At 39.3% G+C, this 24591-nt stretch overlaps 1 protein-coding gene across 3 annotated transcripts; it reads left to right on the forward strand.

The window, feature by feature from the left end:
- The first annotated feature begins 6984 nt into the window (after nucleotides 1-6984).
- On the forward strand, nucleotides 6985-21921 carry fan1 (FANCD2 and FANCI associated nuclease 1). 3 transcript variants are annotated; one of them, XM_053623191.1, is made up of 15 exons: nucleotides 6985-7347; nucleotides 12977-13057; nucleotides 14098-15283; nucleotides 15438-15578; nucleotides 15686-15893; nucleotides 16483-16716; nucleotides 16839-16970; nucleotides 17065-17173; nucleotides 17440-17559; nucleotides 17913-18077; nucleotides 18324-18492; nucleotides 18611-18711; nucleotides 19316-19510; nucleotides 19811-19939; nucleotides 21435-21921. In XM_053623191.1, the coding sequence occupies exons 3-15, from the start codon at nucleotides 14158-14160 to the stop codon at nucleotides 21570-21572; spliced, it is 2967 nt and encodes a 988-aa protein (XP_053479166.1). In that variant the 5' UTR covers nucleotides 6985-7347; nucleotides 12977-13057; nucleotides 14098-14157; the 3' UTR covers nucleotides 21573-21921. The 3 variants fall into 3 exon arrangements, with proteins under 3 accessions (XP_053479166.1, XP_053479163.1, XP_053479165.1); XM_053623188.1 differs by lacking the exon at nucleotides 12977-13057; XM_053623190.1 differs by lacking the exon at nucleotides 6985-7347 and having other exon boundaries at nucleotides 12284-13057.
- Nucleotides 21922-24591: the final 2670 nt, after the last annotated feature.

The raw sequence follows: 24591 nt of genomic DNA on the forward strand, positions 1-24591 counted from the left end.
TTGGCATTTCTTTGTAAACACACAGCAACTTTGGCTCCAAGTTTGGCAACAGTGTCGTGTGTGATGTGCTTGCCATGTTTCCTGTTAAAGTCCACTGCAACATCCTTCCCGATCCATAAGACTGATTTCAATGTTCTTATTAGATAATGATAATATATAGAATGGTGCCACCGTCTCTCAGGGTACAAGGAAGGCATGCATCAAGACTTTTCTCTGTTCTGGAACCTAGGTGGTGGAATGAACTTCCCCTAGTTGTCCGGACAGCTGAGTCACTGGCAGTCTTCAAACGACATCTAAAGACCCACCTCTTCCTAAAGTACTTAAATGATCACTTTTCACTAAAAAACAAAGTCATTGTCTGTGTTTTTCTTACTATATTACCTGCCAACAGAGGTCCTTTTTAGACTAAAATGTAGTTTTTAGACTGATGGTATTCTTAAGTCTGTGACCTAGTGAACCAGCATCGTGATGTATTTATTGATAGAGACTACAAAGCACTTCTGTAAGTCATTCTGGATAAGGGTGTCTGCTAAATGCCATAAATGTACATGTAAATACACATGCGTATAAAATCCAATCCTTTTGTTTCTTGTTCATTTTAATGTTAGTTATATCAGCACCATCAGAGAAGTGTGTGTTGAAGCATATCTTGGGTGATGGTTAGTCTATCCATCCATCTATTTTCTGTACCGCTTATCTTGCACAGCGTCATGGAGAGCCTGGAGCCTATCCTAGGGGACTCGGCGACACCCCGGATGGAGTATGGTTAGTGTAGTCATTCTAATTTTTTCAATTCAAAATTCCTTGCATTTCGAACTGAATGAATGCATTTTGTAGTATTTGCTCCCAAACAAGTTGAGTGGGTTAGTTCACTATATACCAGTTTCATTAGAGCTCTTATGCATGTTTATAAGCACACTGATGCTGCAAACTAATAACAAGCATACTGGCTGCAATGGCAGATGCAGAATAATTGTTGACATCAGCGGTAGAGAGACTGGTGGCCTCACTAATGCTTCAGACTGATGAAGATCTGAGTGTAAATCCATGCTGATTACAGCCTGAATAAAGACCTGAATAAGACCTGACACACTGCTTGACAATTTGTATGATGGTCTGAGGAACGTGAAGTTAAACTCTAACATGGTGGTATAGTTGCTTCTGGCCCTTAATGAGATAATGCCTACAACAGGAGGCACAACTGACATCCTACAGGCAGCACTCCAAGAAATGTGGACTATAGCAGTACAATGCACTAAATCATTGGGTGTGTTGGTACAAATAAGGATACAAGTTTGACAATTGAAATGCAAAATGCAAGGGCCATATATTTTCTGTTTCAAAAAAAAAAAAAAAAAAGAGATGGAATTTATCTCATTCTGGATCAAATGAGCCTAAATGTCTTCTTAAAACTACTGCTGTTCTGAATGCTACATATACCAGATATTTCCCCTCCATTTTCTCCACAATTTGGTCACACCCACAAGTCATCTCTCTCCTATCACAAGACAGCTACCAAGGAGAGTGAAGGCAAACACATAACACTTTTTGGACCATTGCAGGCAAAGGTGGATTCTGTGAACAAATGTAAATCTGAAATATATATCTTAATATTCCAATTATGCTGGAGCATCCACATAAGTGGAGTGACTTAACAGTCCAGGGTTCCTCCCTTTGGATTGGTTCTAACACCCAGGGTATTCACAAAGTGCCAGTCAGAACAAGTGGATTTTTTCAAATGCTTTTCTTTCATGTTACGTTACTGCCTGTTTACTGGTCAAAGAAGCACGAGCAACAATAAAACAGCTCACATTTGATCCCACTCTGTGTCTGCTGTGTCTTCTGATCAGCATGCAGCTGACACTGTGATCCCATGATCTCATGTGGAAGCTATGAGACTAAACATCAAAAGAAAAGGCTTTTTATTTATTCCTACACAATCTGTTCAGTACATTGGCATGAAATGTGTGTGCCATGAGAGCCTTTTTAATGGAAGACAGAGCCATCTCAAACATGGATGCAGTCAGATAATTTCAAGTGGCCAAATGCAATTATCATAGCAGATGTGCAGTCTTGCAGCAGGCTTGCGTCCACTGGCAAATTGGTTTGGCCAATTAACAAGGAGGTGGTTCAGCTCATTTGGAACACCCATGGCAGGGTGGAAGTTGATCTTTTTGTGAACAGAGAGACAACATGCTGTCCAAGGTTGTTCACAGACAGGACAGAAATATTCATGTGCTTTGTGTCAGGATGCTTTGGCGCATGATTGGCACGATTTCCACCACTATCACCTTTATGGATGATGCTGTAGCGCATCTGATGGACTATAAAAGAATGCTGATATTCAATTCAATTCAGTTTTATTTGTATAGCGCTTTTTACGATGGACATTGTCTCAAAGCAGCTTTACAGAAATATATAAACACGTGATACAGATTTTAAGTGTGTGAATTTATCCCTATTGAGCAAGCCGGTGGCAACGGTGGCAAAGAAAAACTCCCTAAGATGATATGAGGAAGAAACCTTGAGAGGAACCAGACTCAGAAGGGAACCCATCCTCATCTGGGTAACAACGGATAGTGTGAAAGTAAAGAATATTATATCATTATGGTTTAATATGAAGTCTGTTTGTTGAACTAGTCCACTGTTCAAAGGAGACCCGAGTGCAAAAGGTCATGCTGAAATTGCAGCCCCGGGGCCCTAGAAGCAACTGTAGTCCCAGCAACCACAGTGAGTGTGTCCATCTGGAATTGGAGTAGATGAGAGCTCCATCCAGAGGTAGGGCATCCGAATGGATCAGGCAGGTCCAGAGAGCAGAAAGGATCAGGATCTCTAGTATCTCCATAAAATCATGTATGGCTCAGCAGAAGGAGAGAGGGAGAGATTGTTAAGACTGTGTTTTGCATAACAGAAAGTCTACTCATGGTAGCCTTGAGTAAACAAATACGTTTTAAGCCTAGACTTAAACACTGAGACTGTGTCTGAGTCCTGAACACTAATTGGAAGGCTGTTCCATAACTATGGGGCTTTATAAGAGAAAGCTCTTCCCCCTGCTGTAGCCTTCGCTATTCGAGGTACCGTCAAATAGCCTGCACCTTTTGATCTAAGTATGTGTGGCGGATCATAGAAGACCAAAAGTTCATTTAGATACTGTGGTGCGAGACCGTTTAGTGCTTTATAAGTTAATAATAGTAATTTATAATTAACGCGTGATTTCATTGGGAGCCGATGCAGTGTTGATAAGATTGAGGTGATGTGGTCATATGTTCTGGTTCTAGTTAGGACTCTAGCAGCTGCATTCTGGACTAACTGGAGTTTGTTTATGCTCCTACTGGAACATCCAGACAGTAAGGTATTACAATAATCTAGTCTAGAGGTGACAAAAGCATGAACTAAAATTTCTGCATCATGTAGTGACAATATATTTCTTAGCAATATTTCTGAGATGAAAGAAGGCTGTCCTAGTAATATTATCTACATGAGCATCAAATGAAAGACTGGAGTCAATAATCACACCCAGGTCTTTTACTGCTGCACATGATGAAACGGAAAGACCATCCACAGTAACTATGTAATCAGAAAGCTTACTTCTAGCCATACGTGATATAGCCCCACCCTGGCCAGATAGTCCATGGTTCTACCTGCTGTTAATGTTAGAAGTAGTGAGGTTTTCCTAATTGCCCTCTTCCTTGCCAAGTAATAATAGCAAAGTCTCCACCTCATGATTGTAACCTCACATGTGCAGCCTATAAACGGCCTGTGCTATGTCACTCTTGTCCTCAGGCCATTCTCGTCAAACCCAAGTGACCCAAGTGGTCTTCTACTCAGCTGCAGAACCACAGTTACTTCCTTCCCGTTATTCCGGTCCACCAGGATGGTTTCCTTTGGCAGTAGTGGAGGCCACGTATCAAAGGTGGCGCAACTCACCAAACAATAACAGTGATAAAACTACTGATACTGAGCAGACATCCCAACTCTCCCGGAATTTCCGGGAGTCTCCCACATTTTAATAGAGGCTCCCTGATGCCTGCAAATTATAAACAATATCCCAGAAATCTTTTTTTTTTTTTTTTGAGAGCGAGAGAGAGAGTTCAGTGGTCATTTCTAATAGTAGACAGGCTCTGGAGAAACCAAAGGAGCGAGTGACAGACATGGTGAGAGAGTGACACAGCGTGCGTCCTGACTGGTCTCTTTTTGTGCTAACTAACCAGTTTTAACTAATCAGTTTTCTCAGTAGGCAGACTTTACAGTCGACCTTTCTCTCTCCAGTTCATCCATCAGTTCGTTTAAGTTTAGTGTCTACAGCTCTGTGGCAGTGTGTCCAAATAAAGAAAAGAAGATACAAAAGCACTTCACCCCAGACTATACTAAATTGTACCCATGTATAATAGGGGTAAAAAACAACAAAAGTGTAGCTCGCTCTACTGCAGCAGTGATTTCTCAGTTGCCCATGGTGGGTTAAATGACTGTAAAAGTCATGTTGAGGTGAGTTTAATAGGGGGCGCAGTAGTTGGTGAAGCCACCTTCATGAAATGAGTTTTTACAGGTTGGGATGTCTGACTGAGAATCACTCTTAGTACAGCTTTCTATTGAAGAAGAGAATCACTTGAAGTGTTGACACTGTTTTTAGGCTATATTCCTGATACTGTTCTTTCTTGAGGATAAGAATCACAACATTCTGATATGGTGCTCTATTGAGGATGACAATGACTTGAGGTGCTGATATTGTACTCATTTGAGGTTAAAAAATTGTCTTAATGCTGTATTCTTTTCAGGGTGAGGATCACTCAAACTTGCCATAGAACATATGGGTTGTGATGAAGCAACAATCAGGTCGTAAAATCTTGCAAACTCTAGACAGTGAACTGCTTCACAAATTTCCACAAATGACACTTCTGTGCCCAGGAGGTAGCCATAGCACACACTGAAGGAAACTGAATGGAAGAAAGCACCTCTTTACTTGCATTGAAGTAATGTTGCGCAGTCACTTCCTTCAGCGTATGGGCTAAGCTATCTTTATGCCATGGAGTCTCTCCCCACACAAACAGTTAGTCAGTGACCTTCGAGCAGGCAGTCACTTCCACATAGGGCTTGAGAGCCCTCGCTGGGCACATTCTCACCTACAAGTGCAGGTAGGCTATTGCCCTGTCAACAACTTTGGTAAGAATGCTGGGTTTGCCCCAAGTGTGACATATTAGAAATGTCTGGTTCCCACCACAGAAAACAGACTAATAATAAACCTATGGTACCAATATTTAAGTTGATAGGAGGGTCGGGTACAGGTTTAGCCCTTTATTTAGTGTTAGCTCTTCAAATGACGTTGCTAACTAAAATGTTATTTAGTTATTTACTTTTAGTTACAGTATGTATCAGGAATGTTGAAGTTAACTTAAGACAATGGCTAGGTTAACACGGTGCCATTAGATCTGTCATGCAGATCATCCAGATCAAGTAATTTGGAAAGGTCAAGAAAGCTGGTACGTCATCAAGGACATGGCGCCTAAAAAGATACATCTTTTTCGGAATTGAACAGAATGAAAGGTCAGGTCACAACAGACTCAACAATTCCTAGACTCAAACAGCTCTACCATTAAACAGTCTTACACCTGGCTAGGTAGGATAAAGATGACCTGAGTACTTGGGAGTAAATTCCTGCTGAGGAATTATTCCTAGTTGCCAGGAAAGACGGAGTGAGATAGATAGGGTTTGGGTTTAGAATTTAATACACTCATCTATAAATCTATAAATTGAAATGTGAAATTTTAGCTTTCTTTCTTTCTTTTTTTTTTACACCTTTGTGTTCTGTATTGTTCAAAAGGCTGTGCCCAACCCATGAACACTGGCCATGAACACACCCTGCCTGTCCATTGCAACACACCCATATATATGTATATGTATAAGTGTGTGTGTGTGTGTGTGTGTGTGTGTGTGTGTGTGTATATATATATATATATATATATATATATATATATATATATATATATATATATATATATAAAGAAAAAAGAATGTGTGAACATATATATATATATATATATATATATATATATATATATATATATATATATATATATATATATATATATATATATATATATATATATATATATATATAATGTTCACACACTCTAGGCACCCCACCTACCAGTATGTTTTTGGGAGATGGGAGTAAACCAGAGACCCCAGAGAAAACCAACATGCAGAAAACTCCACACAGACAATAACGCAAGGTCAGGATCAAACTCTGATGGCAATTCTACCTATATAACTGTGCCCTAGGTGTATGTATGTGCACCTTTTATATGAGAATTTAACTGTCATTAACCATTAATCAGGAAGTGGTTAAATGGATAAATGAACACGCAGGAAGATTGACGTAGGACCTAGTAAAATGATCAGCAAGCTCATGCATTACTGGTAAAAAGAATAAAGTCTTGATTTTATGATGCGGCACTGAAACATTTTGAGGCTGCTGATTTAAAACATTAGCACAAGGAAGCAGAAGGAAAAGCGTCAATTCAACAACAACGAGGAACTGGGTGATTCTGTAATGAAGGAGCTGGTGGCTATTTGTGCTGAGGCCAAAATGCTTGAGACCAAGTAAAAACATACACAGTTTTACAGTGAACAAAATAAACAACATTCATCTTGAAGGTCTGACACTTTACATAAACCCCACACCAAGGAAGCCATGCAAAAAGTCATATCACTGTGAACAGCCCTGCAGCCATGTGAGAAGCTGGAGGTTTTATTTTGGGCCTGGACTTTATGCACAGCAAGACTGATTGTGAATAACTGTGCTCTGTAAGTCACTTTAAAAAAAAAGTGTGTATCAAAAGAATTAGCACCTGTAAATAAATAAATACATTTTTAAAAAACTGCATTTGTTTGTCCTCCACATTGAAAATTTCCCACTCAGGGAAGACTTTTATTTTGAAATATAAAAACTTTTTTCGCACCAGCTACTTCCTGCTACCGCTTGATTTCACGCGCTGTATTTTGGTGGCTGTCTCGTAGCGCGTTGTTTAGTGCACTATATGGGATATGAACGATTTGCTTTTTAGACTATTCTCAGTGCGCTACAAGTCCATTAATAAACCATTTCGTATTCAGCCATGGGTTTGCTATTATGCTATTAATGGGCAGCGAGCTTGAGTCTATCTGATTTAATAAGAATGGTTTCTGTGTGCTGCTAGTTTAATACAGATCCTCTGATTTGTTATTATAAACATCAGTATCTGGAGTCATAACTCAGTGCTGAGAGATTCGACACCGAGGACAAGCGATTCAGCTCTGTTTTCCAGCGGAGAAGGAACTTCTACTGTTAGTACTGAATGAAGCTCGTGTGTAAGTGTACAGCTTGTTTTACATTTACATTGCATTAGGCAGACGCCCTTATCCAGAGCGACTTACCTTCATCTCATTTATACAACTGATCAGTTGCAGTTAAGGGCCCTGCTCAAGGGCCCAACAATGACCGCTTTGCAGTGCTGGGGCTTGAGCGCCTGACCTTCTGATCAGTAACCCAGAGCCTCTAACCACTGAGCCGCCACTGCCACTATGTGTAAACTGGACAGATGAGTATAATAAGGTCTTGTAGCTGAAACAGTTAAAGCATCGAGTATTAACAAAAAAAGAGTGCAAGCCTGTTTTTGGTGCATTTGCGAATACTGGTGCAAATACAAATAACTGTTGTACATGAAATATGCCGGTTGTAATTTCAGATGTTTCTAGACCTACAATAATCATACAATTTCAAGGCAGTAGGAAACAGTGATTTACAATGTTCTAAATTTCCATCCAGGGAAGACTTGTCAGATTTCTCAATGAAATTGAATTTTACATTGCAAGCTATAGAGAGAGCATAAACACTAACATTATATACTACGAATATATATATATATATTTTACATTTTCTCATCTAATCTATAGTGAACTGTCTTTCTGAATAATGTCTATGGCTGCAACTAACGATTATTTTCATAATTGATTAGTTGGCTGATTATTTTTTCGATTAATCAGCTGGGGGCGGGGCAAATTTTCAGTAACATTTTTACGTTTATTTAAAATAAAATCCCAAACTGAGTGTTACAAATATAACCTTCAAACTAAAACTTTACACAACTGTTTGTCCAATTATATAAGACTGAAAAGAACACAATACACACACACACACACACACACCAGAATATATATTATTCATTTAGGACTGTAGTTTAATTCTGTGCTTTTTGTGCATCCATAAAAAATAATACATAAATACTTATGCATAAATACTATATAATATATATAAGTATTTATGCATTACTTTTTATGGATGCACAAAAAGCACAGAATTAAACTACAGTCCTAAATTAATAATAAAAACTCACTTTCACTTCACCTTGTGGTTTCTGTTACTGACTGCTTTTAGGCATATTGTGTTACTTTTGATCATAGTGTTTTAATTCGACATTACAAATCTTATTTGCGCTAAGATTGCTCCCATGAGGAGCAACACAGCCTCGTTACTAACAGATCACTTCCGTTATAATAAACGACAGAAGTTACACTGCAAGCGTGCAAATACAGCATATAATGACAATAAACATAAATTAAATTAAACCTTTTAAGCAGCTTGCACCAGTTTCTGCAACCCCCTGCACACAGTGGAGCATTTTGGATACAAACATAAGTTTGTGCTTGTGCATCACTGTCATGCTTCAGTGCTACACAAACTCTGCTTTATAAAGTTTGATCTTCTTCAGGGTATTTAATATAAAATGCACCCCTGCCTTAGAGGACTTGGGTCACACACTTTCTTCCTCAGTCACTTGATGATTTCGCCTCCGTCTGATGGAGACCGAGGTCATGTTGGGAATAAAAGGTAACGTTGACATAAACAGTAAACTGAAGAAAGTCATTGTCGGTTACTCTGGGATTCTGCTAAAGTTAGCGGCGTCACGTTACGTGCATATGACATCATGCACCGTCGACTAGGAAGCGGCTTATACTTCCGGTTAGTAAAAAAAAAAACGCTAGTGTTCCATTTGAGATGATATTACCTTTCTAAAATTCATACACTAGACCAGTGGTTCTCAACCTTTTGTGAGCTCTGCACCCCTAGCATATTTCAAACAATCCACAAGGACCCCCTCACTCCACACCAATCATAGGCAGTGGTGGCTTAGCGGTTAAGGCTCTGGGTTACTGATTGGAAGGTCAGGGGTTCAAGCATTGCCAAGCTGCCACTGTTGGGCCCTTGAACAAGGCCCTTAACCCTCTCTGCTCCAGGGGTGCTGTATCATGGCTGACCCTGTGCTCTGACCCCAGCTTCCTGACAGACTGGGGTATGCGAAGAAAAGAATTTCACTGTGCTCTACTGTATATGTGGCCAATAAAAAGTCATTATCATTATATATTTAACAGTCATTTCTGTATATGTTGCTTTATTTTATTAATATTACATCTCAATTAAATATGTTTTGACACATTTAACAAAACAAAAAAATATATTATTTAAACATTAGAAATTTCCCATGGACCCCCTGCAATTACAACACTGACCACTAGGAGTCCCTGGAGCCCTGATTTAGAAACACTGCACTATAGTGTATACTGTATAGTATACAGTACATAGTGTAAGTGCATAGTACGTCATTTGGGACACAACTTTAGTATTTACTCTCCGAAGCGTGTTTTTGGAACAGAAGTAACTTAATGAGTAAATGTATGGCGCGTAGATCAACTAATCGATAATGAGATTCGTAGACAATGATTTTCATAATCGATTCTTGTCAATTTTATTGATTAGTTGTTGCAGCTCTAATAATGTCAGATTTGTAAATATGTACAGTGCTGTGAAAAAGTATTATTTTTTCTTTGTTTGTGTATATCTTGTACTACATAGTTTTAGATCTTCAAACGAAATACAACATAAAACAAAGGCAGCCTGAGTAAACACACAATACTGTTTTTTTTTATTTAATTTTTTAAATTAAAACAAAAAAAGTTATCCAACACCTATTGCCCATGTGAAAAACTAATTGCCCCCTTAAAATTTAAAATCTGGTTGTACCGCCTTTAGCAGCAGTAACTACAATCAGACGCTTCCAATAACTGGAGATCAGTCTTTCACAGCACTGTGGTCGAATTTTGGCCCACTTTTCTTTACAGAACTGCTTTAGTTCAGCCACACTGGAGGGTTTTCGAGCATGAACTGCTCCTTTAAGGTCCTGTCACAGCATCTCAATTGGTTCAAGTCAGGACTTTGACTAGGCCACTTCCAAACTTAAATTTCGCTTTTTTTTAACCATTCAGAGGTTGTATACTCCTGTACTTTAGTTCATTGTCTTGCTGCATACCAAACCCTTCCGATAACTGGAGATCAGTCTTTCACAGTGTTGTGGGGGAATTTTGGCCCACTCTCCTTTACAGAACTGCTTTAGTTTAGTTTAGTTTATTGATTTATAAAGCACATTTAAAACAACAGATGTTGAAACCAAAGTGCTGTACAAGAAATATATAACAGAATTAAAAACACATTAAAAGAGTAAACAAAAACCAAAAAAGGTCCAATGAAAAATTTACAGCCTCAATTAAAACATAAAGAATACAAATAAGTCTTCAAAGTGGATTTAAACACAGAAACAGAAGGGGAAGATCTGATGTGGAGAGGAAGACTATTCCAAAGCCTAGGAGCATCCACTGAGAAAGCCCGGTCACCTTTAGGTTTAAGACGTGAATGAGGAACTGAGAGCAGTAATTGACTGGATGATCGAAGGTGTCTTGAAGCAGTGTATGGGGTGAGAAGATCACAAATATACTGTGGAGCAAGTCTATGCAAATCTTTAAAAACATAAAGCAAAATTTTTAAATCAACATGGAACTTGACCGGTAACCAGTGAAGAGAAGCGAGCACACGTGTAATGTGCTCACGTTTTTTAGTGCCAATCTGGCTGCTGCATTTTGTACCAACTGCAAGTGATCAGCCGTTTTTCTGGGCAAACCCTGATCGAGCGAATTACAATAGTCCAACCTAGATGTTATAAACGCATGAATAACAGTTTCGAGGTACTTCTTGGAGAGCATCATCTTGATTTTATCAATAGATCTTAACTGAAAGTGCCTTTCTCATGTGATTCAAATCTGGCTGTCCATTTCCCAACGCAAACAATGGCTTTTTCCAATCTATATAAGAAAAAGGTTTGAGGACATCTCAACGAGAAATAATGTTTCAGTTTTGGGAGGACAGAAACCCTATCCAATACCAGGGTTTGAGACGGTGATTTGACAATTATGAATCAGTTCTCTTTCTGGTATATTCTCTCACTTTTTGAGATTACCCCTCAGTGAATCTGGCCTACCTAGAGAAATTTTGAACACCGCAAAACCAATGAGCTTCAGCCTCAGACATTCTGTAAAAGGGGCATGGAGTATCTATACACAAAAGCTTCAGAGTCTTGAAGATTACAATCTCCGGTCTGCTGGTTTCTTTCAGTAGCGCAAACTTTTGAACACTGTGAAAAAGTAAAAAAAAAATTTACTTTTTTGGAGCATTGAACAGAAAATTGTTCACAGAATTCTCTCATTAAAGGCTATTAAAGAGTTTTGTTTGAAGCAGCGCTGAGTAAATGAGATAATCTCCATGTCTGTAACTGGTCATCTGCCGTTTCTGTTAAGGTATGCAGTTCTTGGCCAGTTCATTGAATAAACGTGCCAGACTCTCTAGTGACAGACTTTAATCTGGCCCAAACATCTTTTCTTCCAGCCTGAGAAGTTGTGGAGTTTTGCAAACTCTAAGTCTAATGGTAATAACATCTGTGAAGGGCGTGTTTTCAAAAAGGTCAAACCCAAAAAAATATCCAAGATGCGGCAGGAGTAAAATGTGAATACACAGAAAGCTAAACAGAAAGATAGGGATGTGGTTAAAGATGGTTTATTTACTTGCTACCTTAATTGCTCTAGTTGGTCCAGTAGGGGTGTAGGACCTTTGTCAAAGACATCCAACCTTTAGAAAGCTATTCTGATATTATCAGTTAAAGATCCTACAATATTATCTTTGGTATTTGGTTGTTATTATTGCTGGGTATTTATGAAACACATGTGAAGTGATAATCTAAAAACCATCGCGATATGTGCTTGATACATTTTTGTACAGTGCCTTTCTCTGACTCTCCAGCTCATAGCCTAGGACCTACCACTAGTCATGGATCTTCATAAGCAACCCAGCCAGTGAATATTAATGGCATAGCTGACAGGCCTAAGTTAGTTAATGGTATGTCAAGCAAAGGGAGACAAATGGTGTGTGCCAATACGAGCTGATGTTTTCTTTGAAGGCAGTGTTGCTGTGCCAAACCTAAGCAGGAATATGCTGATTCATTTCTTAATGTAATTAAACAGCAAGCTGAATTTGGTGTGAACTGTCCTGCATTCTGTCCTGAGAGAAATGTGCTGTCCTGCGAGTAAAAGGAGTTGCGAGAACAGTTGAAGGATCAAATATGCACCAAAATAATAATGGATAATTTTTTTTATAACTTTGGGGGAACAAATGAAGGTTCATGCTTTTTAATGACAAATGATTGTTTAATTTATAGTGGAATCTCAGTGATGAAGTAATACTTGCATAACTAATCATGTAAGAACCATTTGTGACACTCAGAATTTAAACATTTGGGGAAATATGAGATGTATTGTTTTTGGTGAGAATTATTTGCTGCAGTACAAGCAGGAACATGATTGCATTCCTTCCTAATTAGGCAGGTAGCTCTCTATAGCCTACACACCAAACATGCTTAACAATGCATTGGCACACACAAAGGGTCCATTATTTTTCTTTTTTTTTTCCCTTGCTGCTAGCAACACTTAAATGGATAATTATTTAGAAGAGTATAACTTGTATGGTTAATGAAAAAGTTGCTGTGTTTGTTATAAATTATGTGTAATAGACATTCTCTTAAGATATTTAAACATGTAAGGTTTATCTTGTATTTATTAGGGTTACATGGCAACAGATTTCTTTGGCTTTAGATGACAGCAACTGAGCAAATATACAAATGCACGCTGATTCCAGGAGAAGGTAACGGAAATAACCTTCATGACCAATCCATCAAATGCCAGAATAGTTTATGATTTAATTAGATTAATATAATTTTATTACATGTAAAAGTGCATAGACATTTGGAAAGGCTGTGCTTGGTCAAGTAATGTCTTTTTTTTTTCTTTTCTTTTTTTTTCTTTTCCTTTTTTTTGGACTGAATAATTGATTGATTTTTTACTGGATGCTAAAATCATATACAGTACAGTGCAAAAGTCTTAGCAGGCACACAGAAAGAAATGTTGTAAAGCCGAAATGCCTTCAAAAGTAATGCAAGTTAAATGTTTCTACATACGAAATGTGTACTATAAAGAGCAGAAGACTAATAAACTAAACAAAGTCAATATTTTGTGAGGCAACCCTTGGCTTTTTAAAAATACATCAGTAGTCTCGGGTATAATTTGTGCAGTTTTATAGGGAAATTAAGTTTTACTGAGCATCTTGGAGAACCTGCCACAGTTCTTCTGGAGACTTCTATTCTATTATGTAATATGTTACTTTCTCTGACATACAAATGTTTTTCTGTAACAATTGCCTTTTTTTTGTTGTTGAAAAGGTAATGTTTGGAAATCTAAAATGTTTTTATACTGACATAATAACCAGGGCTCATAAAATAAGCATCTATAACATAAATTGTCTTTAAAGAATTTGAGTGCGTTTTGCACACTACTTTATGTTGTAAGCAAGCTATTTTTGCAGGTATATTTTATAGCAGGGGTGTCCAATCTTATCCGGAAAGGGCCGGTGTGGGTACAGGTTTTCATTCCAACCAAGCAGGAGCCACACCTGACTCCACCTGTTTATTCAGTTGATCTTGGTTTTCAATAGACTCAGGTGTGGCTTCTGCTTGGTTGGAATGAAAACCTGCAACCACACCGGCCCTTTCCGGATAAGATTGGACACCTCTGCTTTAAATATGCAGTATTTCTGAGCATCTTGCTTGGTTTAGGGTTATTTATGTGCCTGTAAATAGACATGCAAAAAGCTATACATGTATTGAATTTGTGTGTTTGTTTTAATAGGTTCAGAAGTCTAGCTTTAGAGCTAGGTTTCCCCTGAACTATTTGCTATATCTGAAGAGAATGTCTCCCAAGATTGGTAGAAGCAAATCCAAAGACCAGGCCAGGCCTCTAAGAAGACTTTCTGTAGCAAACAAAGATGATAAGAAGGGCAATGCAAAACTGCAGAAAGGGCCTTCTATTACTTCATTTTTCAAGAACACACCACCTTCAAAACTGGCTTGCCCGCTTTGTGGCAAGTTTGTACCTCGTTTCAAAATCAATGAACACCTCGACTCTCAGTGTCAAGACTTTCTTGAGGAAAATGACATACAGGCAGCAGCAGCCTGTGACAATGAACAAGCGAAAACATCCTGGCCTTTTTCCAATAATGCCCCTCAGAGTCCAGATGAGGAAAAAAATGCAAGCATACACGACAATAATCAGGGTGCAAAAACAAGCCCATATTTTAAGAAGAGTGGCACGACAAGACAAGAGTCACCTAAGAAATGTTCCCATGCTGGAGAGGTCAAGATAGTCAGTCTTGGGCGTTTGTCTTCTAAACTCTCCAAAAAAGTGCTGTTTTTTTCAGAGGACTCCAAAATTCACAGCACCCAAGTGCCTATCAAAGAAGAGCCCATCTTAAGTGAGCCAAGTAGTTCACAAAAAGAAAACTTTGATGAGAATGTATGTGTTAAATCGGAACACCTAGTGATGAATTCAACATTAACTTCTCAGGTACCAACTGAAAATCTACATTGTGTTGAAAAAATTGAACAGGCCACACCAAAAGAAAACTCACTGGGTCCTGAAGTTTCTCAAACAGCAGAAACCACTGCTTCATTGAGATTAATCAAGAGGAAGAAAGAAGAGTCTCCTGGTGCATGTATAGCCCCAAACATGCAGAAGAAAACACGATATTCCTTGAAAAGAACTGCCAAATCTGGCAGCGCTAATCCATTACCAGAGGTTGAACTCGGCAATTCCAAATGCAAGGATGTAGAAAGGAACCAGATTATGGCACTGGATAGAGGTAGTGATCATCCACAGGATGGTAGTACCTCCTCTGTGGAACATAGTTCACCCAGACTGCCATACTATCTTCAGAACTTCCTGACTATTCTGGGAACAGTGCTGGAGAATAAGGATGACAGAGTGCTCTTCAGCGAGGAGGAACTCTCATCTATCCAGAGGTTCAAGCAGCTGTCAGGTAGAGAATATACTTCAGAACATAACTAGTAAAGCATCTACATTCTGTGGAAAAGTCTGAAATGTAGTCAAATGCATGATATATTCAGGTTATATGGGCTATATATCACTGAATTGTCTGAATAAATACTAACACTCCACTCTTTGTATCCTAGTGCCTGGACAGATGCTATATGTGCGTCTGTTTCAGAGGAAGTTGAAATGGCTGCAAGTGAGCAAACTAGATTATGCTGAGATTAGTTCAGACATCAGTCCTGTTGTGCAAGAGCTTGTCTCCAGTGGATTCCTCCAGACAGGTTGGTGTGCAAGAGTTTGATTTAAAAAACTGTTTAGCTCTCAAAAGCTTGCGCTTCAGTGTTTACAGCCCGATGATTGTAACTCCTTATAACAATTTCTGCTTTAGAGTCTGAACTCACCGAGATCCAAGATGTATTGGATCTTCTACCTGCTCCGGAGCTCCGAAGTCTGGCCAAGACGTTCCATCTAGGAGGTCCAGGGAACAGTAGCCAGAAACAGCAGCTGGTGGAAGGGCTTCTCCTTTTGTCCAAACAGCGCTCTCTCTTTTCTCTTGCTCCTGGCCAAAGCAACACTGGTGCAATCATTCTCAAAAGGTTTGATCTTAGAGGCAAAATCCATGGGCAGTGTTACCAAATTCATAATTTATACCAATTTGGTGTTATACCAAATTTCGAAATCACTTTGAGCATTAAAGTTTTTTAGTTTACGTAAAGTATGTGGACACTGACAAATCACACCCATATGTGTTATATAATAACCCCCACTCTTCTGGAGAGGTCTTGCCCTAGATTTTGCAGCATGATTATAGGGATCTGTGCCCATTCAGCCACAAGTGCGTAAGTGAAGTGGGGCACTGATTTTGGGCGAGAAGACCTAGCATGCAGTCAGTGTTCCAATTCATCTCCAACGTGATCAAGGTTCTTCTAAAGTTCTCAATGTTCTTCTCAAGTTTTTCCATATAAACCTCACTTTGTGCATAGGGAATGGTCATGCTGGAGCAGGTTTGGGCTAGGCCTCTTTGTTCCAGTTAAGGGAAATCTTAATGCTACAGCATACAAAAACATACTAAACAATTCTGTGCTTCCAATTTCATGGCGACAGTTTGAGGAAGTTCCACATATGGGTGATGGTGAGATGGTCACGTACGTTCAGCCATATAATTTACTTTCACCTCTCCTGCAGGGCGAAACAGCTAGCAGGCTCCTGTGTGTTTCTTTGTCGGGATCCTCGCGCCATGTTCTCTCGCGTCTTTCTACTTTTCTCTCTTACTGACACTCTGGAGGAGGAGGAATTGGCATCAGGTGGTCAAGGCCAACTTTACACTATTCTGCTGGTCAACTCTGGACGTCTGACTTTCCCTGTCTACACAGTTCAGAGGTCTGCTCAAGTGTTTAGGGACAGGGAAGACTTAATCAGGTACGTTTTTTTTTTCTCTTCCTTTTCTATTTAGGATCTTCTAGCTGGGAGTGTTTTGAAGGAAATGAGGAAATGAAAAAGGTTAAAATGGGCAGAGTATTAAATGACATTGTTCTGAACAGATACGAAGTTGCCATGCGAACCCTTCAGGAGGTGATTACAGCAATGCAGGCTGGCTGCTGGGAGGATGCTCTAGTCCTCTACGCTTCTGCGAAGTCAAACTGGCAAAACTTGACACAAACATATGACTTAAGGTTTGGGATACGAAATTGACTTCTGCTCCCAGATGTTTTTTGATTTTTTTTTTGGCTTAATGGAGGAGGTTCATGAGCCTGTATTTGTGTGTAGCTGGCAGGAGCAGTTACCAGTGTTTCTTCGGTGCTTTACAGTAGGCTGGGCATATACACGTATATTGTCTCGAGGAGTTGAGATACTACAGAGGCTGCGTCGTTATAAGGTACACGTGTACATGGCATAGAAAGCTGTAATAAAAGAAATCTGAGACATGTAGTGCTTCATCTGTCTGTGCTGAGAGTGCTGACACTGCTTCACTATTCCTAATATTAAATAATATGTGTCACAATATTTATTTCGCGGTGCTTTGCTAATGCAGAAATGGATTAGCAATTGGGGGATGCTAGTTACAGTGAGTAATGGAATTATATGATGGAGTGGCATATTTGCCAAACTTAGTGTACATATATTTCTCCTTTGTTCCTGCAGGATGCAGTGGACCAGCTGCAGTCTCTTCTGACTCAGTCAGTGTTCTGTCCAGACAGCAGAGGGCGCTGGTGGGACAGACTAGCGCTCAATCTCCAGCAGCACCTAAAATGCCATGAGCAGGTAACATGATCCGGAAGTCTAGGTGAAAACACTTCCAGATGAGCATGTTTTAAGAACTGTGATCTTTGAGGGACTTCGTCAGTTTGGTTGTTAGCATAGGTGTGGGGTCACCAAACATGTCCCATCGGTTTATTCAAATTACATTATCCTATACATTCTCAAATCATTTAAACCGTTTTGAAACAGAGATATTAATCGTTAGTTTATGTAAAACATCATGGGAATCAGTAATAATTACAAATGACCCTAGTAATGAAGCTCTACGTAATGACTTGCTGTGATCCCCAGTGTAGCCATTGTGTTCCAGCACAAGTATGAAGTTCGTAACTGTCATGGTGGTTTCTACATTAAAGGCTATCTACGCCATCAGGGATGGATTGAAAGATCCACTGGTACGGACGGGTCACCGTTTGTCACTGCACCAGAGAGCCACCAGAATGAAGGAGTCAGCGAGTTTTAAGAAGTACCGCCTGCTGCTCCGAGACCTTCCTTCTATCCATGTGCATAGTGTTGCTCATGTAAGAATACCCTTTATTTTAGTAAGAAGCTTTATGGACAGAAACTAAGGTAAAAGTAGATAAGTGCTATGTAGATAAGATTTTGAAAGCATATTACTACTCACACTCACCATATTCCCACTTCACTGGTTCTTTTTTATAGTGTAATTTATAATTCTATATAGAGTTTTTAAAACTCTGAACGACATTTCAGAATGAGCTGGAATATTGAAAATCTGCACAGACTGTTTTCGTGTCGCTTAATAGGTTACAATTCGAGGCCAACTTTTTCCACACGAGGGCGGTATGGGCAAATCCGTGTTCCTCAGGCCTGCTGCTGGGCATGAAGGCTCTGGAGAAGGAGGTGATGCCATGGTCTTATGTTCTGTAGAGGAGCTGGCTTTGGCACACTACAGAGAACTTGGCTTCGATCAAGGTTTTTAAACATGCATTTTCCTGCTAAGGCAATAAAGCCTGAATTCTACATGAAGGTAATCTCTGTTGAATTTCAAAGTTGAATATGTAGAATTGTGTTGCTGATGGATCCTTTGCAGGCATTCATGGTGAAGGCTCTACATTCTCCACTTTGTTTGGCCTTCTGATGTGGGACGTTGTCTTCATGAATGTCTTGGATGTCTTCAGAACATCCTATCAGGTATTAAATTAAAAAAAAAGTTCTACACGTATATTGCACTATATAGTTGCAGTCAAAAGTATTCAACCCCCATTGCAAATCAGGTTTATTGTCAAAATTTACAGACTTTGCCCCCAGCCAGTTCAAGCACACCTGGTGCAACTAATGAAGCCCTTTATTTATGATTAGTTGCATTAGGTGTGCTTGAGACAACACCTGTTTTGCATATTTGTGCTGTTGTGAGGGATTCTATTAAGGGGGTTGAACAACTCTGAAACTGGAGAAGTCATTATAAGTTGCATTGTCAGTTGAATTTGGGGAAACCACTTGTGTTGTGTTGAACTGTTTCAATTACTTTTGTTTGATTTGTTCACTGCAAACAGCTGAAAGTCTGTAAATTTTGACAATAAACCTGATTTGAAATGGGGGTTCAATAATTGATTGCAATTGTATGTACTGTATATGCATATAATATAAAGGTTGTGAAAAGAAGCAATTTGATTGCACAGTTGAGTAAAGAACTTTGCCTGGTTTCTCAGATGACTTTATATGCTCTGCTGGAATTTGCCCAACCTCTACATTATTACAAAAGTATAATATAGTCATTCCATGGATACATTTGCAGACATGTCCTCTGGACTTGTACACTGACTGTTTCTATGAGAATCGAAAGGAGGCTATCGAGGCCCGGGCTGAACTGTTGTCCGAGGCTTCCACAGAAACACTGCAGGCGCTGCTGGCTGAAGTGTGGAATTCACAGGAGGGAAGAGTTTGTTCACTTGTTAACTGGGAGCGATTCTCTTGTCTTCAGCAAGCCCAGGTTACTTTAGTTCTTGTTCTTTTGCTTGCTTATGGTTAGAAGGACTAAAACTGATAAAGCGCCTCGCATGAGTCGAAAAACACCTTTAATATTCTACCAATTTTATAAGAAGAGGTTGCATTAGGTCATCTTGTAACTTGGAGAAAACTACATTCTAACATGCCTTGTAATGATTATACTGTAAGTTCCAAAACTGTGTAAGCTCTCTTCAGCTAAATGGATGTGGCTGATGCTTGTTGTTATAAAGGAATGAAATCTTAAGAATATTAATGGTTAAATGTATTTTATATGCTGTTGCAGAGCTTAGTAGCATGTCTGGGAGGACAATTTTTAAGTGGAGTAGTCCTTAGAATGTCAAAGGACTACAGGCACAGCAGAGGAGGACTTCCTGACCTGGTTGTGTGGAACACCTCAAATAGCAGCTATAAGGTGAGCTCTGAAGACAGGAATTTTGGGAATTTAATTGAGACCTTCACTGCACACAGTCTTTTTGTTGGTGATTTTAGTTTTCATTTCATCAGGGAATGCTTCATTTCATTTCATCATTCCCTGCATTGATACTGGCAGTGACCAATAGTCATTCATTTTGGTTATACTTACAAGAGACAGAAACCATTGTTAAAGCAAAGTGGATGGGCCATGTGACACTATAAAGTTGAATTTAATTTAATGCAAATGAGAGGTGAAGTGATGTGTACAAATGTTTCTAAGTGATTCTTTGGCATGAATAACAAAACTATTGTATTTTGGTGTGTGTAAACCCCCCCTTTTCTACCCAATTTGATCATATGCCAATTCCCATCCATTAATTAATTCTCCCCTATCACATGATGGTTAGCAACCTGGGAAGATGGGGTAAGCACATGCTTCCTATGGAACTTGTGAAGCTGACCTACACATCTTTTTGAACTTCTGCTTAGGCTATGTTGGAAAACGCTATCTGCTCCATTCTGCATGCATGAGCTCATAGATGGGTAGTATTATTCTGATTGACAGGGGAGGGAGTAATACCATCCAGAGAGCATCCAGAGTGCTCTCCCATTCAGAGAGGGCAAAAAATCGCCATGTTTGTTCTCTTAACTCCGAACTATGGAAGGCTGTGGCCACAGAGAGCTGTCTTGTAATGGATAATCCATATCTAGGGGAGTGTTACACTATTTTAATGCACAACATTGAGGCAAAGAACCACCTGACTTGAATTGGATGGTGGTCACCTCTGCAGAGTGCATTAAAATCGTGTAAAGCACACCTAGCCGTGGATTATCCTGCTTTCACCATGGTCACTTGCCTGCATTGACAAGTTAAAGCTGTCATTGATGTTTGCAGTGCAGAATTTGAAACAAAATGTAAAAATAATGATTCATTTTCATTAGTTATTTTATACATGGGTCGTTGGATCTAGAATTCTGCCCAGTCTAAATCATACACAGAGATAAAGTTGTGCGATAAGATTACATTTATTTAAATTAATTATTGTAAATAGTTATTAGAGAGAGAGAGAGTGAGATAGTGCGTGTGTGAATTACCTGTGTTTGTGTCGCATCTCTGCTAATAATGAAGCTAAGGGTTTAACTGTATGTTACTATGGTTACAGTTGTTTATAGGCAGCTCATTCATTTAGAACAGTGATTAAACTGACCTGAACTGCAGGTGGTATATACAGTTTTAATGCACACCTACTAGCCACTCAGAATCGAGTATTCCTACAGGTATATGGTATAATTCATTTTAACTTATAGGAATCTTTTCATGGATATATATTTTTTCTTTCTTTCTTTTTTTTTTTTTTTAAACATTTTGTAAAATAAAGGTAAATTTTTAGATCCAGAAAACACAGGGGATACAAACTTCACTGCAATGTGAACACAGATAAATCCACTGTCTTGCTTTAGCAGAGTCATTGATTCGAGGTCTTATCTTTTAGCTGGTGGAGGTGAAGGGCCCTAATGACCGTTTGTCCCAGAAACAACAGATCTGGCTGGATGAGCTGCAGAAGCTGGGCGCTGATGTTGAAGTGTGTCACGTCACTGCTATTGGAGCTCGTGGAGTGCGATTGGAGTAGAGACTAAAATTGCCTTCACACATACTACTGCACTAATAGATAAAACATGTCACTCATTCTGGTAAATTCTCTCTGAAGACTGCTGAGATGGTCCTTGTGTGAATATGTGCTGATTTAATGCAACAGTACTTCTGATACTTGTTCTCTGCTAAAACTGTGACACTACTACATGTATGAAGTATAATAGACAGTATGAAGAGATGATTGTCTGAATTCCTGTGGCTGCTGGTTTAGCTGTTCCTTTCATTGTCTTATTTTTTGTAATAATTTCACTTGTGGTTGTATTAAAAACCTGAAATTCTGTGAGGAAAATACTGCAATAAAAAATGTAATAAAACTAAGTTTGGAAGAGGATCCTGACTCAAATTACTGTAAAATGTTTTTGTAAGAAGAAAAATAATTTCAGGATATGTCCATTTTAGTATAGTTTCTGAAATTTGTGGCATTTGTGAAAACATACTACTGTTGGCATTTTCAATGTGTAAAATGACCCCCCCCCCCCCCCCCCCCGGTTAAAGATCATAATTTTTCAATCACGTAACTGATTACTCTGATAAAATACTGGGCAAAGTCACAGGTATCGCCGGTTCCACATCCTTAGAGTGCATCACCTTTCTATACTGCACAGATCATTCAGGCCTGTAATATAACTTTTGATGAAGTGATTGCTAATGCTGATTTAGTACTCCCACACAATTAAAAGAATTAATTAACCTTAAACTTCAGACACAGCTACTACAGCTCTGACAAAAATATAGATGATGGTGATTTTCTTGAGTGCACTTTGTTCCTTTTAATAAATCATTGCCATGTTGCAGTGGGTAGAGCCTCACAGCTGCAGGATCCCTGGTTTGATAAAGTGTTCGGCTTACTGTCTGTATGGAGTTTTTCATGATCTCCTTGTGTCTGTGTAGGTTTCATCCCACCTCCCAAAACATGCTTGTAGGTGGGCTGGCTTCACTTTATACCGTTTCCCCTTTTCATACACACACAAACACAAACAAGCCTGCCATCGGGAGCAACCTGGGGTTCAGTATCCTGCCCAAGGACACTTTGGCATGTGGAGGGGCCAGGGATCGATTTGCCAACCCCACGATTAGCAGACAGCCCACTCTACCACCTGAGCCACAGCTGCCCCACTCTGTGCTCTTTACTTTTCAATGAAAATCCAGTGATAAAGTGAAATAAGACGTAATAGTTATTTTAAAAGGTCAGTATTTTTTTCAAATATATCAATATCATATCAATAAATGCATTGTCCAGAGTTAACTTTTTGTTGAGACCAGACTGATGTACAAACCGTAAAACAGGCCAGTGGATTTTCTGAGCTGGATCACATCTCGGATCTCTGACATCATGCTGCATTTCTGATGGAGGAGCTGGAACTGATAACTGGGCTCATGATGACTTTAAGATGTTTGTTTCCATTTCCAGTTTGTTTCTTGACACAGCAGTAAATCCAACTTTGCTATACAATAGTTTCCTAGGTTCCTCATAAACTCAGAAAGCTCCACTGGATTTGGAAGAAGTTTCTGTTATGACTGCACATACTGTGATAGTTCTCTGTTTTCGTCTACTGTAGGTTCAGATGGCAATGTGACCAATGAGATTCTTCACTCTCTTTATCTCTTCGTATCAACATATACTGTACATACTCAGGGCAGTAGGGCTCTTATCAAGTTCCATCATGCTTTGGTATGCAAACAATTGGTTAGCTATGTAGTACTGAAGTACATGTAATGAGCAGGTGCTTTCAGCTGAATAAAATACAAGTGTGTATATACATAAGTAATAGTGAGCAAAGACAAACCCATACAAACTGATATATTGCTTCTTTATTAGCCTAAATTACTTTCAAAAGTCATAAACTTGCTTCATACAGATAGCATTTATCCTTCACACAATGTTAATAGTCACTACTAGATACTTCTGATGAATGACTGCTGTTTGTTCGGAGGGACAAAGAGATATTTGAAATTGGCCTCCTATCATTTAAAAAAAAAAAAGGAGGCGGGGGAGGGGCAGTGTCTTAACGGTTAAGGCTCTGGTTTACTGATGGGAAGGTCGGGGGTTCAGGGCTCAGCATTGGCAGGCTGCCACCCTTAACCCTCTCTGCTCCAGGGGCACTGTATCATGGTCGACCTTGCGCTCTAACCCCAACTTCTTAACATGGTAGGATCCATCCAGTCATACATCCATCTTCTACCGCTTACTCCTTTCACGGGGAAGGGTCATCGGGCACAAGGTACACCCTGGACAGGGTGCCAGTCCATCACAGGGCACAATCACACACACACACACACTTTAGACACGCCAATCAGCCTACCATACATGTCTTTGGACTGGGGGAGGAAACCAGAACATGCAAACTCCACACATGGCCCCGGCGGGAATCGAACCAGCCGGTGTGAGGCGAACGTGGTAACCACTAAGCCACCGTGCGCCCACATGGTAGGATATGCGAAGAAAAAGAATTTCACTGTGCTGTAATGTATATGTGAGATAAATAAATAAATAAATAAAGACTCATTATCATTAAACAGAAAGCTTTTGTGATATATGTAATTCTTCAAAACAAGATTTTGCAAACCTTTTCTCTATGAATGTTCATAAAGACTCCATAGGCTCATACAGGCTGTACCAGTATGATATTATTGTGCTCTAGCCCCCACCCCCAAATACACACATAAATAAAAAAGCACCACATACAACTGAAAATGTTCAATATGTGACTTTTTATATAAAATAATAATCAGCATTTCTTGGTCTGATTTGGCTAAAGCTTTTCCAACGCTACATCATATGTCTTGTTTGCATCCGATTTCATAACCCACATGTTAAAAAAAAAAAGAAAGCTCCTTATTACCTCTATAGTTTCTCTTAAACAAGATGGAAAAATAGGAAGATTTCTGCTATGCCTTGCACCCACAGGGTTAGGGGTTCGAATCCTGCCTCTGCCCTGCATACGTGGAGTTTTCATGTTCTCCCTGTGAATCAGGGCTTGCCTTCATGTACTCTG

This window comes from Ictalurus furcatus, chromosome 4 (genome assembly GCF_023375685.1).
Source record: "Ictalurus furcatus strain D&B chromosome 4, Billie_1.0, whole genome shotgun sequence".
NCBI lineage: Eukaryota > Metazoa > Chordata > Actinopteri > Siluriformes > Ictaluridae > Ictalurus > Ictalurus furcatus.

Bases quoted from the DNA above. Each gene is read 5' to 3' on its own strand.
- fan1 (XM_053623191.1), top strand. From the start codon at position 14,158: ATGTCTCCCAAGATTGGTAGAAGCAAATCCAAAGACCAGGCCAGGCCT. The intron at 15,284-15,437 runs GTAGAGAATATA...TTTGTATCCTAG, and splicing joins GAGGTTCAAGCAGCTGTCAG to TGCCTGGACAGATGCTATAT. The intron at 19,511-19,810 runs GTTACTTTAGTT...ATGCTGTTGCAG, and splicing joins CTTGTCTTCAGCAAGCCCAG to AGCTTAGTAGCATGTCTGGG.